General features: G+C 35.3%; 1 protein-coding gene across 9 annotated transcripts in view; it reads right to left on the bottom strand.

Moving 5' to 3' along the window:
- Window positions 1–20343, bottom strand: part of mybpc1 (myosin binding protein C1) — a 47291-nt gene that overhangs the window by 16896 nt on the left and 10052 nt on the right. For 3 of the 9 annotated variants that reach the window (XM_051688661.1, XM_051688658.1, XM_051688663.1), the window contains exons 4-18: window positions 14865–14915; window positions 13606–13647; window positions 12070–12111; window positions 11074–11184; window positions 9874–10022; window positions 9669–9786; window positions 9517–9568; window positions 8455–8511; window positions 6145–6308; window positions 5315–5447; window positions 3811–3935; window positions 2548–2653; window positions 2278–2444; window positions 1968–2133; window positions 1091–1197 (exon numbers count right to left, since the gene is read on the bottom strand). In XM_051688661.1, coding sequence (XP_051544621.1) covers window positions 1091–1197; window positions 1968–2133; window positions 2278–2444; window positions 2548–2653; window positions 3811–3935; window positions 5315–5447; window positions 6145–6308; window positions 8455–8511; window positions 9517–9568; window positions 9669–9786; window positions 9874–10022; window positions 11074–11184; window positions 12070–12111; window positions 13606–13647; window positions 14865–14915 — 1590 coding nt within the window. Of the gene's footprint in view, window positions 1–1090; window positions 1198–1967; window positions 2134–2277; window positions 2445–2547; window positions 2654–3810; window positions 3936–5314; window positions 5448–6144; window positions 6462–8454; window positions 8512–9516; window positions 9569–9668; window positions 9787–9873; window positions 10023–11073; window positions 11185–12069; window positions 12112–13605; window positions 13648–14864; window positions 14916–20343 lie in introns of those variants that run through there. The other 6 variants (XM_051688660.1, XM_051688665.1, XM_051688664.1 and 3 more) reach the window with 4 other exon arrangements.

Here is a 20343-nt window from a genome sequence, read left to right as displayed (position 1 = left end):
TTGATAAAAATTGTATTCCTTCAGTGTCAGAGTTAGCTATCATTAATGAATAGTATAGGACTTGGAGGATCACCTTTTACATGTTGTATAAAATTGTTGCTTGGTCTATAATTAAATGCATATAGTACCATATTAATGTATTTACATATTTTGTCATAGTATGCATATTATACTTACACTGCAAAGCCATTAAAAAAATAATTTGCCATTTGTGACATTACAGTTTATTACTGTACATTACATTAAAATTGTATGTTTTAATGTGGTAGGGACAATGCACCATTTAGCTGAACTTTAGCTTTTTAAAGGGATAAGTCACTCAAAAATGAAAATTCTCTCATCATTTACTCACCCTCATGCTATCCCAGATGTGTGTAACTTACTTTCTTCTGCTGAACACAAAGATTTTTAGAAGAATATTTCAGCTCTGTAGGTCCATACAATGCAAATGAATGGTGACCAAAATTCTGAAGTTCCAAAAATCACACAGAGACAGCATAAAAGTAATCCATATGACTCCAGTGGTTAAATCCATGTCTTCAGAAGTGATATGATAGGTGTAGTTGAGAAACAGATCAATATTTAAGTCCTTTTTTACTATAAATCACCACTATCACATTCTTTTGTTTTTTGCGATTCACATTCTTCAGGTATGTTGCTACCTACTGGGCAAGGAGGAAAATTAATAGTAAAAAAATACTTAAATATTGATTTGTTTCTCACCCACACCTATCATATCACTTCTGAATATATCAGTTTAACCACTGGAGTGGTATGGAGCTTCACAATTTTGGTACCCATTCACTTGCATTGTGAGGACCTACAGAACTGAGATATTCTTCTAAAAATATTTATTTGTGTTCCGCAGATGAAAGAAAGTCATACACATCTGGGATGACATGAGGGTGAACAAATAATGAGAGAATTTAAATTTTTGGGTGAACTAATCCTTTACCTTTTATTGAGGTTACCTAAATAATGTATTCCTGTTTAATGCTTTATGAATGCTTTTCAGGGACTTTTAACACTATTAAAAGTGGGTCCCTAAGCTATCACAGCAATGTGGTAGAGTAAGACTGATTTCTGGTACCTATGATGTGCACTTTGGCACTCAGTGTCTGCGAGTATCCCTCTGGAACAAAGGTGTAGTCACCAGCATCATGAATGGTCGAGCTCTCAATGTCAAGGCTGTGACTCCTGCGTAAGTCAAAAATAAAACACAAATGAAAAGGAGAAATAGTGTGTGATGGGGCTTACGGTGCAATCAAATCTTGTCGGAATGATCGTGTTCGCATACGTGTGTTAAGCGCACAGAGTCACCGTAATTATGAGTGGGAAACTTCGAGCCCTGACTTTCTGAGTTGGGGGCATGTCGATTTAAGAATCATGGCGGAATTGTAATTGGTAATAATTCAGTTTTACCTGAGGATTTTGACTGCAGTTAAGTTTGAATGCATGTTTTGTACTGTTAATGAAGAATAATGATAAAACTTGCCTGAAAACAAAACTCATTTAGCTGGTTTATGCAGTGACAAGCACTGGCAAAAAATTAACATTTCCCATCATTATAAGTGGTCACACAAAAATGAAAAAATAGGTAGATAAAGCATTAATTACACACCTACTGCGTGGCTTTGCTCTTCATTTTGTTGTATTGGTGCTAAACAGCTGTCTGCCTACGCTAGTATGTGAAAAAGAGGTCGGTGCTTTCAACTAAAATCACGCACATCACGTCATATTTACGATTTGCAACCTCATAAGTATGAACTTCCCTATTAGTGCATACAGTTCAAGATGGCACAGAGAGATTGTGGCAGTGAAACCATTTGTGATGCACATATTTATAAAACATTTATGCATTGAGCCCATGAGCTGGTGTGATTGTGATTTATTGTGGTTTAATATTAGATGAACAGGTGTGCAATACATGAGAGTGTTTTGGTGGTAAGCTGGCTGAGTGGGCATACTTGGCTCTATGCAAAATGTTGATGTGGTCGTTAGGCTGGATCAGCTGGCCGTTCCTGTACCAGCGACCCGGGATATTCCCAGGGTAAATGTCACAGGACAACTTGAGTGGCTGACCTAACAACACTGTCATGCTCTGTAGATCCTGCAGAATCTTCAGAGGCTTCACTGAATTGCCAGACAGTAAGAGACAACATAACAGGATGGGAAACAAGAAAAAAGGGCTTAAAAGAAATCAACAAGAGAGCTGAAAAAAAACAAAAAAAAAAAACATAATAGGGAGGCACTTTAAAAAAATAAAAAATGGCATACAGTCAACTTGAACGTGCGCTTGAGAGGTGCCCCCGGTGGCCATCAGGGAGTATGTGCCGGTGTCGTCTTTTGAAGCATCCTCAATGATCAGCCAGTGCTTGGTTCCCTCAGATTTCACACGGTACCGTGATCGCACACCTGTGGGGACCTCCACTCCGTTCTTCATCCTGCATTGGACAAACACCAAAAAGACAGGGTCAAATGTTTCTTACTGGTCTGTGAGGGCTGTAGTGAGGTATTTTGCTAAAACACTTCAAAACTCCCACATACCATCTAACCTTTGCCCCTTCCTCTGACACCTCACACTCCAGTTCAATTCTCTCATTCACTGTAGTTTTCACTGGCTCCAGCTGCTTCACTATGTTCACAGGCAGTTCTGCAGATGTCCCAGAGAGAAACTATGATTACATCATTAAACAGGGACTGCTACAAAACATTGGTTTAGCCATTTTTGTGCTAATTATTTTCGTATTTTCTTGAATTTACCTGTTGTAAATTCATTGTTATTCTAGTACAAGAGAACATTTGGATGTGAGAGAACTGATACCACATTTCTGCAAAACTTTTCATATTAAAGGGATAGTTCACACAAAAATACAAATTCTCTCATCATTTTCCCACCCTCATCCCAGATATATATGACTTTCTTCTGCTGAGCACACACAAAGTTTTTTAGAATAATATTTCAGCTCTGTAGGTTTATACAATGCGACTGAATGGTGACCAAAACTTTACACTGCAAAACTCCAAAAAGCACGTAAAGGCAGCATAAAACTAATCCATATGGCTCCAGTGGTTAAATCCATGTCTTCAGAAGCGATGTGATAGGTGTGGATGAAAAACAGATCAATATTTTATTCATTTTTTTCAATAAATCTCCACTTTCACTTTCAAAATATGAAAGAATGTGAATGTGAAAGTAACTTAAATATTAATCTGTTTCTCACCCACACCTATCATATTGCTTCAGAAGACATGGATTAAACCACTGGAGTCTGGTCACCATTCACTTGCATTATATGGACCAACAGAGCTGAAATATTCTTCTAAAAATCTTTGTTTGTGTTCTGCAGAAGAAAGAAAGTCATACACATCTGGGATGGTATTAGGGTGAGTAAATGATGAGAGAATTTTCAGTTTAGGGCTAACTTTCCCTTTAAGTAGGAAATTCACTAAATGGGATTGTTCACTTAAGATGAAAAATCGGTCATCATCACTGATCCTCATGTTGTTCCGAACTTGTGTTACTTTCTTTCTTCTGTGGAACACCAAAGGAGAAGTTTATCAGAATGTTAGGAACTGACAGCCTCAATCACCATTCACTTTTATGAAATCTTTTTTCCATACAATGAAAGTGAATGGTGACTGAGGCTGTCAGTTCCTAACATTCTGCCTAACATCTCCTTTTGTGTTCCACAGAAGAAAGAAAGTCATACATGTTTGGAACATGAGGGTGAGTAAATTATGATGCAATTTTCATTTTTGGGTGAACTTTCTCTTTATGCAGGGATGGGCTGGTTGGGGTAGACATACCTTTGACAAACAGTTCAGTGGTGCATTTCTCATCTCCTGCTGTGACTGAATATGCAGCATCATCATTTGTCTGACAGTTGTTAATAACCATTATCCTCTGAGTGCCTTTGTGTTCAAAGATATACCTGCACAGTGAATTCAGAAGTTAGTCAAATTTAACACCCCAGAGGTAGATCCTACACTCTCAGAATAAAGAGGTACAAAGGCAAGGTGGTGTGGTACCCTTATTTTGGGTAATGAAGTTATAATGACTTATAATATAATCAGTAATATACTGTATATTGACAGAACTAGTGGAAGCCACTCAAATTTGTAAATTTAACACATATAGATCACATTAAACCATCCGAACAGTTCCAACAGACTACAAATCCCAGCATGCATAAATTCGAATACACAAACATTACAGTCAGTTTTTTCACAGGAGGAGAGAGGTCACTCCTTTGGTTCAGATATACAGACTTACAGTCCTGATGGTGGGCTGACTTACTTCCTATTACTGTATGGTGAACAGAGGAGCCAGAACAGAGTCGGAGCACAGGATGAAGGAGGTGGAAGTGGAAGTTATGGCAGAGGTGGAATCACCATTGCATAACAGACAGAAAAGATAGATAGACATCATGCCTAGATCAAACAAGGGCTAAAAGAGCTGTTAGTGTTATTGTTGCAGAGAGAGAGAGAAACCTCCAAAATATTTGGAGAAAAAAAAAAAAAAAAAGGAAATTGCAGACATCATTACGCACCATAAGCAACCAGAAAACTGCACTGACCACCCAAATGGCTTTAATTTAGATGCTTTGAAAAATAACTTAACATTTTGAATAGAAAATGGACAATATTGTTTAAAAATAAATACATTTAAAAAATCATTTCTTATAGCTCTGCATCATTGTGCCCTACAGTTATTCATAATTTAATAAGCAACAGCAATACTGATATATATATATATATATTAGTATATACTGTGTGTGTATTAATAATGCATTTAAATAATAATACACATTTTTGACTCAATATTATTTTTAATTTTATAATATTCATTTTAATGGACGATGAAGGTTTCATAAGAGATATGAGTTTACTGTACAAAAATCACATAGGCAGCTGTCATAGCTTTATTAAAGTCCTGTGAGGGTGGTGGTGCCATTTTCCTGTTGTTAATTACAAAGAACCATTATTGTCATTGTACACTACATTTAAAAATGTAGCTCAAGAGCTTCATATTGGCCTTCAAATACATAGCTTCCTTAAAACATTTCTGGAATTAACACCATTCCATCCAGCACAGATTTAAAGAATGTTACGCATTTGTTGGGCATGAAATGATGATGGTTCACATGTATGTGTAGCATTGCTGCGAACAGAATAACATCTGGGGTAAATAAGAGGTGATTAATCAGGGTTGTGCTTATTGAGGTTAATTCTGGTATGAGCAAATGTGTGTCTGTTTATGTGTCGAAATGTAGTTCTGTAAAATAGCATGTAAGAACAGGAAGTGACATACTTTGGGGTAGGACGGATCTCTTGTCCATTCTTGTACCATTTTAACTCCACAGTCGGGTCAGCAAGGTCCACCACTAATCGAATCTTCCCACCTTTGTCCACCTGATATGCAGGTTCCAATCTCTTAGCAAATGCTACAGAGTAAAATTAATGCAGATGAATAAGTGTGATTCAAATGAATCATTTTACAGTCTAAACTTTGTTAGTGTTTAGGCAGAATATTTGAATTATTCACCCAGAAATCACACAGAAGCCATTTTTTACTTTTACTCTTGCCACACATTAGCAATTCGATGTGACCAGGGGCGGTCAAGCTCCAGAAAAGTAGTCCATATGATTCGTCAGATACATTCCATGTCTTCAGAACCAGTGATGGGTGTAATTGGATTACAAATATTTAGTTTACTGTAATCTAATTACTTTTCAGCACCAAAAATTAGTGTAACACATTACATTTTAAATTCTTGTAATCAGATTACAGTTACAGACTGAAACTGAAGTCGTTATTTTTTATTTGTAATAATCTTCACCTCTGCAGATTCAAACAAGATTTCAGTCTTTTTTCTTACACAAATCTATTGTAGGGCTTCAGAAAACTTGGAATATAACACAAGTTGTGCTTTTTGGTATGTTTCTTGTCCTTTTTGGAAATTGACATGGCAAGAGCTGCGTAATGATTCTTTAAAAATGTAACAAAATAATAGCATACAGGCTTGAAACGACATGAGGGTGAGTAAATAATGGAACATTTTTCATTTTTGGGCTAAATGTTCCTTTAAATGATGGTACATTATCAAGCAATAACACATCTAATTGAGATTTAAGAAGCACCTTCACTCTTCTTCTCTTCCTTTTTGGTTTTCTTGAGTCTTCTCAGCAGGCCTCTGAGATCCGTAATGCCATACATAAAAGCAATCTTCTCATATTCATCGGGTCGAGCGTTTTTCAGAATCTCCCATACGTCCACTTCGGGAGTTTCTTCTTGCTTGTGCTCCCTGACACCACAGAGCAGCAATACAGTGTGAGGTCAAAGGTCATCGCTAGGGCTCTCGCAACATGTAGTGAGGAACGAGATTGCTGCAGTACCTAGGGATGTTTACTGGCTTAAATATATGAAGGTGATGACAACCTGAGGGCTTCTACCATTTATCTTCTTAATATCTAGTTCCTCAAGACATGTCACACAAAGAGATGGGCTGAAAAACCTGCCTGTGTCTTTGTATGTCAATGGTGATATATTACAGGGAGAAATGCCTCATCCAATTTTTTGCTACAGGGTGGGTAGGATCATATGATAAGGGAAGGGACACACTGTGTTTATGACAGGGTGGATAGTTGGGGACAAAAAAGGTTTGTTATAAATGTATTTATATTATAAAACTTATTTTCTTGGAATTTAGTGAGAAGCTACTACATTTCAGTTTTGCTTTATGAATGGAAAGGATATTGTCAGTGACAAGGGAAAACATTATTTTCAGGTTATCATGTGGTTAACACATGATCAGGGTTCATAATGGAAGTTTAATGCAAAATAAATACTAATACCCTGAATATACTCCAAAACCCATCTCTTTGCAGAAGTTATTTGGTGAAATATTTGTTTTATTTATTATTAGTTAGAGGTCAGGGGTTATAAGGAGTGAACAGCGTTGTTATAACACGATTGTTACACATGATCAGGGTGTGAGATGGTTACATTAGTCATAAACAGCTTTTGTCATTCAGCACCTTTCTTAAACAGACATTACCCTGAATGTCCGTATGCTTGGATATAGAAAGAGCAACATTATTATTTTCATGTTTTTAATGTGTGTTTCAAGTCTGTAGTTGTTCAGGCAGGTATTAAGAACACAGTTGTGTGGTTCTTGTTTTCTTGAAATCAGATCAAGATCACAAAAGTAGCGATAACACTATTTCACAGCTTCATGTAGAAATGGTCCACCAACTGCTCGTAAATGTGTGGAAAATTGTGCCGTTTCCATCATTTCTGAGCATTGCTGAAACTTTTATGAATGCTGTCTTTAAATAAAGTGTTACCAGACTACATTAGGCCAACACTCTTGCTTACAGCTCCTGTTCAGTTCATGCTTGGAATACTACAGGATTATAATACTTACCAGTGGTAAGGTCTAATGGTTTAATTACCTACGGTACTAACCTGCTGTTTCTGAATGTGTGGGGAAGAAAAAGAGACAAGCCAAAATAATTTTCCAGTTTTTGGTCTGTTATGCACCTGTGTACTATATACCTAAGAAGAGAGCACTAAAGCAAAACCCCACAAGAGATATTTGCTCCAGAGGAAAAAAAGAACCAAAACTCAAAAACGAAGTTGGTGTAAAAGATGATAACAAATGTTCAGTTCAGACTGCGGTGTGTCATTTGTTATGTTGGCAAAAAAATACATTGATGTATTTGTAATAATCATTATTTGTTGTCCACATCACATATTGTAAAAATGAGAAGACACTTGAGGCATCATTTGGTGTTCCTAAGGAACACTTTGGAGAACCTTTTGAAAGTGCCTAAAATATTCTATTGTGTACTTAAGGAACTTCAATGTACAGTATAAGTGATTTATTTAATAAGTGCCTCAAAACCTTTCCTTTATGATGGCGTTACTAGGAGACAAACTTTAGAGTTCTTGGAGAAACTTATTTTTTCCAAGTTTTTTGTGTTAGTTCCTAGAATTGTTACCTCAGGAATCTGACCTTTAAAAAGGACTTTCATGTAACCTAATGTATTCAGGTTGATTCAGTCATGATAAATAACATTTTGACTTGAACAAAACCAGTTATTTTCTAATGTTGCGATATGAAGCTAAATTCTTAGGTTACCAGACAAAACATGTGTGGTGCCCCAGGTATCTTTTAATTTTTACAGTCTAGGATAACTAAATATTTTTAATGGTGTGTTTAATGGAGTGTGAACACTCTTGTTTTTTGCCAGGTGTGTGATGCCACAATGAATGCATGAATGATATGAAGAAATATGAATTTAAAGAGTGTAAAAAGATACTGTTGGATTTTAACAACAGTGTAAAAGAATGAAGAAAAAGACACACCTTTCGAGGCTTAAGACAAAATGGATAGAAAAAAAAACAAGAAAGAATTGGCCTCCTGGGGACCAGACTGGAGTTCTCACCTATGTTTGAGAAGCGCACTAAAGTCAAGCTCGCCTGCATCGTCTTGGCCTTCACTGCTGTTGTTAACAAGAGCAGATTAATGGACATTTAATCAGAAACAATCACAAGCATCAGATTCAAACAATGCTAAAAGAACAACGCAAAAGCCTGCAATCTCTGTATTAGTTCCAGACCAATGCAGGATTGAGGTGTACACAAAAAAACCTTTCGCTTTGTGGCCAAGAGCAGCAGCACTGGCTTTGGGCGAATTGATTTGTGATCCTAATGGTCTCATGACTGATTCTCCCAACGTTGCTGCAATGTTGCTGTGCAGGTACTTTGGGAGAGCAGTATGAACCTGGATTGTTTGCGTTGCTTTCTGACACATTGTTGGGTTGAATGTTCCCAGTGCAAGCGTTGGCCTTTAAACTGATTTGAACACTTTTGAACACATTGGTTTGATTGATTTGTTGTTTGGTTGACAGGTAAATATCTTGGTAGTTAATCCAGCTCTTCATCAAACCATGTTTATACATCGGTTTGTTGAGGATTGCTAGTATAGAAGTACTGTTTAAATCAATTAAACATTAACAGAGAATATCTTTTTTTTTTTTTTTCCCAATTTGGAATGTCCAATTCCCAATGCGCTCTAAGTCCTCGTGGTGGCGTAGCGACTCGCCTCAATCCGGGTGGCAGAGGACAAATCTCAGTTGCCGCCGCGTCTGAGACCGTCAATCCGCGCATCTTATCACGTGGCTTGTTGAGCGTGTTACCACGGAGACATAGCACGTGTGGAGGCTTCACGCTATTCTCCGTGGCATCCACGCACAACTCACCATGTGCCCCACCAAGAGCGAGAACCACATTATGGCGACCACAAGGAGGTTACCCCATGTGACTCTAATGAATTAAATTTTTTATAAAATATAGAATTTAGAAATGTTATAATAACAGTAAGTAAAAAGTAATAAGTTGTATATATAATAAGTAAATATAATGTTGTATAATGATGATTTTGGAGCAGTTTTCCAACTATTTCTCTTACAAAAGATCATTTTACTGGAAAGACGGCCCCTCTTTACCTTCTTTTGAAAGCTGAGCGAATATCAATGCTCTGAGAAACCTCTGGAATTTCTAGAAAACAAAAATAGGAGGAATAGGAATAAAGGGACTAAAATGAAAGAGAGAATACCCCGTCTTCAATTAAGTAGTTGTGTTGAAAAAGAAAACAAACCTTTGACCTCCAGGTCAAAAGAGCAGCTATCAAATTTGTCTTTGTAGGTGACCTCACATCTGTAATTCCCAGCATAATTGTCCTTTGCCTTGATGATGTGCATCTCAAAGGTGTGTACCTATAGTAATGAGAAAAACGTTGTCAGAATAAAAATAGGAAGGTTATATGAATGGCAGCGCAACATTTTTTGAGTAAAAGGCATCACCTTTGTAAAGCGATCAAAAGACTCTTTTAGCTGCAGGTGTTTCCCTGTCTTGCTAGCCAGATCCATCCACTTGCCCTTAAACCACTTAATGGTCGGTTTACGAAGCAAGTCTTTGGCCTCCACCTTAGCAATGAAGGTGATGTCACCACCTTTATAATAAATAAAACATTTGACTTGGGACTGCATATATTTTTTTTGTTGTATGTATGTTCTGAGGTAACTTAAAGAATAAATGGAGACCTTTAAAACCAAAGTGCTTGAGGAAAAAAAGTCACCATATGGAAAGTTATTTTACTTACATTGAAAAAAAAAGTGTTAAATGGATAGTTCACCCAAAATGAACATTCTCTCATCATTTACTTACCCTCATGCCATTCTAGACATGAATGACTTTCTTTCTTCTGCTGAACACAAAGATTTTTCGAAATATATTTCAGCTCTGTTGGTCCATACTATGCAAGTGAATGGTGACCAGAACTTTGAAGCTCCAAAAAGCACATAAAGGCAGCAGAAAAGTAATCCATAAGACTCCAGTATTTATATCATATCTCCAGAAGCGATATGATATGTGTGGGGGTGAAACAAATCAATATTTAAGTCCTTTTGTATATACTATAAATTCTTCTCCCTGCCCAGTAGGTGGTGATATGCACAAAGAATGCAAATTGTCAAAAACACAAGAAGAAGAATGTGAAAGTGAAAGAGGAGATTTATAGTAAAAAAGGACTTAAATATTGATCTGTTCCTCAACCACACCTATTATATCCCTTCTGAAGGTATAGATTTAACCACTGGATTCTTATGGATTACTTTTATGATGCCTTTTGTGCTGTTTGGAGCTTCAAAGATCTGGTCACCATTCACTTGTATTGACCTACAGAGCAGAGATATTCTTCTAAAAATCTTAGTTTGTATTCTGCAGAAGAAAGAAAGTCATACACATCTGGGATGACAATTTTCATTTTTGGGTGAACTATCACTTTAACCTGAAATTATTATTATTCTAGATCTAACTCTAAATTTACTTTAATTTGTATATCCTAATTTATCAAGTTTATTTTGTCAGAAACAGTTAGATGTTGCTACATGAAGCATATTTTTAGGTTACCAGACATAACCTTCCAGATTCAGTAAATACAGGGAGCTACAAGAATTACAGACCACAATAATACAGTAATAACATCAGCTGCATCTACTGACCTACAGTGATGGAGCCACTCTGCGGCTTTTCAATCAACAGAGTTGAGAGGGGCGGACTGTCCATCTGCTTGTCAATTTCCTCAGGAGCCTGCCCATCCCCCAGTGACCACACTGACCAATTAGAAGAAAGAATCAACAAGTTTATCAAATTCTTACATTTGGTAACTTTATAATAACTTTCATTAACAAAATATACTAACATTAATATATTATATAAAAATTAATTTCATTAGTTAATTTACATTGAAATATGCAATGTTAAGAAATGTCATTAACATCTGAATTATATATATTTCCATTGATATTCATATTTGAATTAACATTAACTTCTGATCTCATAAGCATTATGCATAATATTTGTTGATGACTCTGAAAGTTATTATAAAGTATTAAAACGTATTATTTTACAATATATCATATAGGCTATCTCTTGCACTTACTCAATTGTCTGAACACACTCACACTCACATACACATACATAAGTACTCAACAAACGCACAAAGACACACCATACATCGGCACAAAGCATTCAGCAACATGGAAAGCATAAATACTTCGAACAACACTGTTAAAACCTTAAAAGAGGGAAAAAAGAAAATTGGTTAACATATACAGTGTAAAACTTATGTAGCAAAATCACTTGGGAAAATTCTCAAATTGCTCATTAAGATTTCACTGATTGTTTTTAGTAAATGATCGATGATGAGTTTAGATTGTAATCTTCTTAAACAGAATACAAAGTGTGCTAGTCATTTTCCGATGGAGCATGAAAAAGCAGATGATCTCCAAAATCCCAAAGTTTGGGATTGTGGTGTTCGAGGAAACTTCTTCCCGTAGATCATTACACTGCTTCTAGCCAAATGTACCAATTGGCCATCCATTGTGGGAAAATGAGGCAAAGAATGTATTTATATGATGTTTTAATGATGTTATGATGCCTGCATTTCTGCTGCTTTCTAATGAAGTTAAAAGCTTCTACAGAGGTTATAGAATTACCTGAGTCCTTTCTCCCCCTGGTTGACTCAGGGTCGCTATCATCTAAACAGAGACAGAAAGATATTTACAGCATATTATAATTAATAGTACTGTAAAGTCCATTGTGACAAACACACAGTGTCAAACAAACATACATATTAACACAGTGACAGATTGTTAATGCCATGCCATGGAATCCTGACGTGATGCTCACGTCATTTATATTGGTCTGATCTTATTGGTCTGTTCCATTCTTTTTTCTTTTTTTTCAAGAAACCGTAAAGGAATAGTTCACACAAAAATGAAAATTCTATCATCATTTACTCACCCTCATGCCATCCGATGTGTATGATTTTATTTCTTCTGCAGATCACAGATTAAGATTTTTAGTAGAATTTTCAGCTCTGTAGGTCCATACAATGCAAGTGAATGGTGACCAGAACTTTAAAGATCCAAAAAGGACATAAAAGCAGCATAAAAGTAATCTATAAGACTCCAGTGGTTAAATCCATATCTTCATAGGCAATATCATAGCTGTGGGTAAGAACAGATCAATATTTAAGTCCTTTTTAACTCTAAATTCTCCTCCCTGCCCAGTAGGTGGCGATATAAACAAAGATTGTGAATCGACAACAACAAAAGAAGAAAAATGTGAAAGTGAAAGTGGAGATTTATAGTAAAAAAAGGACTTAAATATTGATATGTTTCTCGCCCACACCTATCATATCACTTCTTACGAAATATATTTAACTACTGGAATCTTATGGATTACTTTTATGCTGCTTTTATGTGATTTTTGGACTTTCAAAGTTTTGGTCACCATTCACTTGCATTATAAGACCTACAGAGCAGAGATAATCTTCTAAAAAATCTTCGTTTGTGTTCTGCAGAAGAAAGAAAGTCATACACATCTGGGATGGCATGAAAAATCAGAGAATTTTCATTTTTAGGTGAACTTTTCCTTTAGGCTTGATGTATAGATTTTGAGTAATAAAGATACATTTTAAGGTGCTTTTTGTAATTTTGAAGCTCAACAGACTCAGACACCATTTTCCTTTATTATTTGGAATAGAGCAGCAAGGGCTATATTCAGAAATTGACCTTTTGTTCATTTTTGGGTGAACTATTCATTTAATTGTGGTCCTCTTGCGTTTACATTTTTAGGACATTTACTTGGCTATTAGTTGGCTAGTTTTTCATTTGCGAATACAATTACTAAATTGCTATGATTTAGGCCTAATGTTAATAACATTTACAGTGAATTTGCAAAAATATATATTTTATTCTGTTGACATCATCAACAGAATGATGAGAATCTACACAGAAATATTAATGTACTGTATGTGTTGCACAATGTTGCACCGACAGTGAATGTAAATACGGGATACAAGGCTCTCTATCTACTGTAAATAACCTCATTAGTCCTGAACCTGTTCATCTGAGTTTGCTCAAGTAAATAGATTTACACAATAATGTAAAATTAAACATGTCTCAGGTAGTTATAGGGGATTTTACACTATAAATATGATCAAGCATTCATTATTAAAAGACTCTTACTAGGAAGGTCAATAGAAAGTTTCTTGGGTATGTTGCCATCCTCTGTGAAAGAAAACAAAATATTATTCGTCAATATCTGTTTTCCTGAGGAAAGGGATGTTTTTCGCCCTCAAACACTTTATAATTATTTTAAAGGAATATTCCAGGTTCAATACAAGTTAAGCTCAATTGACAGCATTTAAGTTACAATGTTGATTACCACAAAAATAAATTTTGACTCGTCCCTCCTTTTCTTTAAATAAAGCAAAATCTGTGTTCCAGTGAGGCACTTACAATGAAAGTGAATGGGGCTAATCTTTAAATGTTAAAATACTGTTTCAAAAGTATAGTCACAAGACATAAACAATATGTGTTAACATGATTTTAGTGTGATAAAATCACTTACTAATTATTACTTACTTGTTATATGCAATTTAACAACTTGGTTGCCATGACAAAGCAGCACGTAAACACTGTAATTCTACTAAAACGATGATTTTAACAACTTTACAGCTCAAATAATACACGAGTTTTAACAGAAGAATTAATGCAAGTGCTTTTATACTGTAGAATTATATGCTTCACATTTCTGCCTTTAAACCCTCCAAAAATTGGCCCCATTCACTTCCATTGTAAGTGTCTCACTGTAACCTCGATTTTTGCTTTTTTTTTTTTTTTTTTTTTTTTTTTTTAAAGAAAAGGAGGATCAAGACAAAATAAATTTTTCTGGTAATCAACTTTATGCCACAAATGCTGTCCATTGAGCTTAACTTGTTTTGAACCTGCAATATTCCTTTAAGCAGAATTCAGATGAAATACTCTAACAATTGACTAAATTTCTTCATTAAAGTGTGACAAAGACAGTAAACAATTATGGTAGACACTGCAGTGTACAAGCATATTTTTATGTGTATACACAGTATATGTAACTATACACATCAGATGTCTTCTGCATCTCTTCCTTTATATAGATAGAATCATATATTATATAAAGGGTTTGAATGCTTGTATGAATCAGGCTGCATTTTGTCCAAATGCACTTTTGCACACATACATTACTGTAAATACTAAACATCAAGCGTTTAGTTTCAAATTGTGTACTTTGAAGAGTTTCTGAGTCAAATCTTCCTCTTAAGATCCATTTGCTTTGTTGTTTTGTTTTCGAAAGCTCCTAATTCTTCAATTCCAGATAATGTAGAACTACTCTGCAGTTTTCATAGCAACAACATTAGTAAAGAAAAACAGTGATTTGATGAGAATAGGTCATCACGGTTACCAACCTGCTGGGGGTGGAGGTGATGGGGTGCTGGCCGTGACATCATCATCTTTACCTGAAATAAAGGTGTGATTGACACATACACCCACCTATCACTAAGCTCCATGTCCAGACATAGACCAACACAACATGCATTTGCTCAGCCGAACATGATGGATGAAGTTTCATTTAAACCCCATTACCGAGTAAAAGTGATGGAATGTTTAGAATGAGACCTCAACAGGGTTCAGTGCAGTGCAGGCATACTTTTGACAGCTTTAAATGGTGTTAAAGAAAAGGTGTTTATAAGGTGTTTAAAGAAATATTTCGCCCAAATAGTTTGTCATCTTTTACTCACCCTCATGCTGTTCTAACCCCCTATGACTTTCTTTCTTCCATAAAACACAAAAGGAAAAGTGTTTGGTAGAATGAGTAAATGATGACAGAATTTTCCTTTTTGAGTGAACTATCCCTTTAAGGATGTTGTGAGATAAGAGTGCATTTTGCAAGCACTATGTTTTAAATCACATGCTTATCTGATGGCCCGCCAGGCCAGGAAGCAGCACACATGTGGATGAAAGGAAACATGAGGTAATATTTTGGTTTGCCGGTGAAACCCATGGGCATTGTTTTGCAATACACTTTGAAGGACTGTGGCCTAACTACTGCAAAGTATAACAAGTTCAATCTTAATTCTATCAGGAGCTCCATCAGGAACTTAACAGACAGTTGAAGATGTCTCACAGACACACACATAGGACATCAAGTTTGATTATGAAAGCTTCAGAGAAAGAAAGGTGAATAAAACACTCAAACGCACATACATACTGTACTTGTCCATACAAAACGCACATTGAATAAAGTGGTTGGGGTTAATATTGTAATTATTAAGTAGCCTTCTCAGAATCTTTCATTGAATGGACACACAAATACATATTAAACTAGAATAAACATATTGGTCTGAACTTTTCTCACTCTTTAGGGCAGGGGTTTTCAAACTGGGGTCCGGGGACCCCCAGGGGGCTGCGAATGGGTGCTACGGGGTCCATAGAAACTTTTAGAGAACTAAAAAGTGTTCATAAATGTATAAAAATAAAAAGCCATATTTACCGAATTTAACATTATTGCCATTTCAGTTTAATCAATATTTTTTCTTTGGGTTTATGCATTTAAAATTACTCAAATATTAGGTAGAAAAAACATTCGCTGTCAACGTACTACAAAGTAGGCTAAATATTTTCTAGATATTGTTTTGGAACATTTTTGCACCGATACAAAAAAAATATTTTTATACACAAAAATATATATAGCAACCTTTATATATTTTAGGAGGGGGTCCCTTGCAAGGTGGTTGTCATATTTGGGGGTCCCTGTCATCATAAAGTTTGAAAACCCCTGCTTTATGGCTTGGTCTGGGACACTGGAGGTACATTGTTGACCCCAAAGGTCACGTTTTTGTATGGGCACTATCAGTCCAGCGCTTAGAAGGCTTTAAAAAGTAAAAGTTGTTATTAGAATGTTATGACCTGTTAATTAGCAACACTCACCAGGGACTTGAGGTGTGCTGGGTTCCTCTTCTTTTACCTCACTCACCTCGACAGGCTTCTCAGCCTCTGTCGGTTCTGGTTCCTTCAGCCCATTCTCTACAGGCTCGGTCACTATTGGCTGTTTTTCTGTGACCTCACACACTACTGGTTCTAGTTCAATCACCTCAGTTACTATTGGCTCTGGCTGAGGGACCTCAGCAGGTATGGGCACTGCTGCCTCGGGAAGCATTGGCTCTGGTTCTTTGACAGTCACTATAGCCCCTGTGTCTTTGGTTGCCACTATAGCCTCTGTATACAAACACAGCTGGGCTAGAGCAACAAGACTTCAGGAAGCCAGCTACAGCCCATTTAGTTTCACACGCACACACTCACATAGATGTAGAATGACAAGACTGGCCTAGTGCATTACAAAACTAAGTCAAATACAGTATGCATATGTGATTTGATATAGACATGTGTTTTCTCTTTTGAAGTGGATATGGTTAAGATATCTGGGTGTAAGGTTCAATACAGGCCACTGACCAGAGATCTAGTTACAGATCTAGTCATTTTACATCTATGACACTTTAAATCCCAAAAGAAGCAAAGTACTACAGATTCAGCAAGTATCTACCTGTGTGCAGTCGTTTAAATAGATAAAGTATTTTTTTTTCAACCTGGTCCCATCAAATTCTGTTTCTACTCTTACATTTTTGCAAAATGTATTTTATGTGGCTGAATGTATTATAGCAGTTTCCTGGTGAAATGAAAACTAGAGGTGCTACAAACATTACTTTATTCACTTTCACACAAATCACGAGTAAAACGGAAGATTATCAGATCACAAGCACTTACTTTTCACTCTGTTCCTCACACAATGCTGTCTTATAACAAAAACACTGTAACTATAGTGTATAAGGCGAAACATTTTAACGTTTGCATTACACTATAAAAAAATAACTAGTAAGATTTACTTCATTTTTATTTTGCAAGTTTTTGCACAGTTTTTCTAAGTAAATCTTAATGGTATAAAACTAAGTAAAATCTATTCAACTTTATGACATAATATTGATTAAAGTGAGTGAGTAAATTTAACTTATTAATTCAGTAACTTTCACTTACAAATATTATATATATGGTGCTTAAACTTTATAATAATAATAAAATTATTATTATAATAAATAGTTTACAATTATAATAAAAATGTAATTAAACATCTTATTAGAACATCATGTTTTAAATTTTCTTGTACCACGTGACATACAGTTATGTAGTCTATGAGACAACATCACCCTGCATTACTGGTGACAGAAACAATTTTGAGTTTTTGCATTTGGAATTTTGAGTAGAAAATTAACTTAAGAAGTTACAATAAGTTACCAAACGTAACAACAAAATTAACAATAAAAACGGTGTAAATAAACGTTCAAACAGTGAAACCATGCAGGCTTATTAATTATTTTATAATCATATATTATTTATTTTATTTTATATATATTATTAATATATTATTCACGCCCAGTGCATGCTGATAAGACCAGCTTCGAAAAGTTTAGTAAAATGTACTTATTTTATTTACCATTGAAATGTACTCAAATTAGCAAATACATATGAAAATATTTTCTACTTTAGGATTAATACATGGTGAAACATTGTAAAAATAACAAACAATCATAAATAATATTTACTTATAAGCTAGAGCATACATTTTATAGGTTTGAATATAGAATTGACTTAATATTTTCAATTTCACACTTAAATGTAGAACGTATTTAAGATTTTCTGCTATATTTCCTACACCAAAAAATCTATTTTTTCAGTGACATAACCAACTACATTACAAGTTTATTCAAGCATAATTACATTGTGGGGTAGCGCAACTGATAGAGCGTTGCACTTGCGATGCAAAGACTGGGGTACGAGTCCAGAAAAGCAAGCAAGTTGACACGTGAGCTAAAAGTGTAATAAAAGCACCACAAAATGAGCCAGTTGCTTCAGCAACTGTATTTTTTTATCTCTATTTTGATTCTTCTTCTTTTTTTGACACTATCGGTTAGGTTTAGGTGAAGGTTTTTGGGTAGAGAGGTAGATTTAACTGATTTAAAACTCATGCATTAACCTTATAATCTCACCTGTTTGGGAGATAATTTAACTAGTTTTTAACACCACATGGTTGACATTTCACCTCTGAACTGCCACATTACATGTCATGAACCATGTAATTTAATTTTGCAAAAATGTCGCCACAGACACATAATTTTTGTGAGATGGAAAATCTACCACAGCTGGAAAATTCTTGAAGTTATTTGCATTAATATAAATGTTTTCCTTACAAATTAAATGATCAGCACAACACTTTGAGTGAAAAGTTCTTGAGTCTTGGGTCTCAGACTTTTAAACACAGCTACTGTATACTGTATGTGTATGCAGCATCTTTAGCTCAACTTTGCATATTTGTACAACAATAGACCTTATTCACAGTAGCGCCATGCATCTTTGACTTTTGACGGAAATGAAAACGAGGCTGTGAGGGATGACATTAATTAAATAAAGCTATCAAAAAGCTCCTAGATCACTAATTTTCCAGAACTCATGGAGTTTTTTTGTCTACTGAAATTTCTTAGAAAGATATTTTTTCAATGTTTCATCTTTGGAACGTTCCAAAAACACTTTAAACAACAGTACAACACACTGAAGAGACTGTAGGTCTTTCCCTCACAGCCTCGTTTTCATTCCCATCAAAGATGGCGCTACTGTGAATAAGGTCTATAACTTTTATCATTTTAGATCAAAATGACTCAGGTGAAGCTTGCACTGATTTCTTGCTGTGGCTATACTTTGCTCCTTTTCACATACTGTACCTTCATATCAAAGTACTCCATACGCAGATGTGCATTAACTCAAGATATTCCTGCCATCCACAAAGCACAGCAGACATTAGTATGAGCACAGGTGTGTGTTAAGATGTGGCCTAGCATAGTGTTTGTTTGTCTGTGTGGGCAGGGGCATAGCAGTCATTTTAGAAGTGGTGGGGGGGTGCAGCTGTCAGTAGTGGCTCCTACAGACCCAACACTTACAGTGCAGTATTAATATATTACAGTATATATTCATATATAAGTATGATATAAGTATTATATTAAATTATATGTATTATTTACTTTTAATATTTGTAGTATTTTAAAGAATCAAGTATTGCAAAATAACTACAAAATTTTGCAGAGCACAAGCTGGTCCTGAATAAATTATTTACTCAGTTACAATAATGACAATTGTTTTGACTACGTTCACCAAAATTCAGATCCATTTAATGATTCAGTGACTATTTCTGGTGATGCCAGAAGGTGGTGACAAATGAGTGTCTTGTGCGAAATTAGTTAGTCACTGAATCAACGATCAAAAGACAATTTTAATCCTTTAAAATTTGTATGTCTACTGACCTACAAAGAGAATTTAGTTGAGGTTTTAAGCATTATAAAAACAAAGCAAATCTATCATTTTCTTACAGTTTGTGAGCTGCTGAGCATGACTTTTATCAAAAGACAACAATAATAGTCTTATAATAATTATAATGAGTTTCAGTAACGTCCGTACATTTTCATGTATAAAAAAATGTGTCTACATATCTATTCACTTCAGTAAAATGCCTAAGTGTTCTAAGAACACAGCAGATCTGTCTTTTTTCCTACAGTTTATCAACTGCACACCAGCATATAGGTAAAAAACAGGAGCTGATTTTAAAAATAGCTTTACATATTTAACACAGATCAAGTGACCTGATTAAATTGACAAAAACAACTGATCAAATTATTACCTCACAAACATAAAGGAAAAACATAGCTTAATGAAGACTCATACGCTGATATAAACTCCACTTACAATGTGTGCTTTAAAGAACGATTGTCCTTTGTTTTTTTCTACAGTGCATTTTATGTAATGCTGCCAATCAAGAATGATATGCTGATAAATATCTCTCATTTG

The sequence above is a fragment of the Myxocyprinus asiaticus genome, chromosome 45, assembly GCF_019703515.2.
Source record: "Myxocyprinus asiaticus isolate MX2 ecotype Aquarium Trade chromosome 45, UBuf_Myxa_2, whole genome shotgun sequence".
In the NCBI taxonomy this organism is placed as follows: Eukaryota; Metazoa; Chordata; class Actinopteri; order Cypriniformes; family Catostomidae; genus Myxocyprinus; species Myxocyprinus asiaticus.
This window is presented reverse-complemented; position numbering and strand designations above follow the sequence as displayed.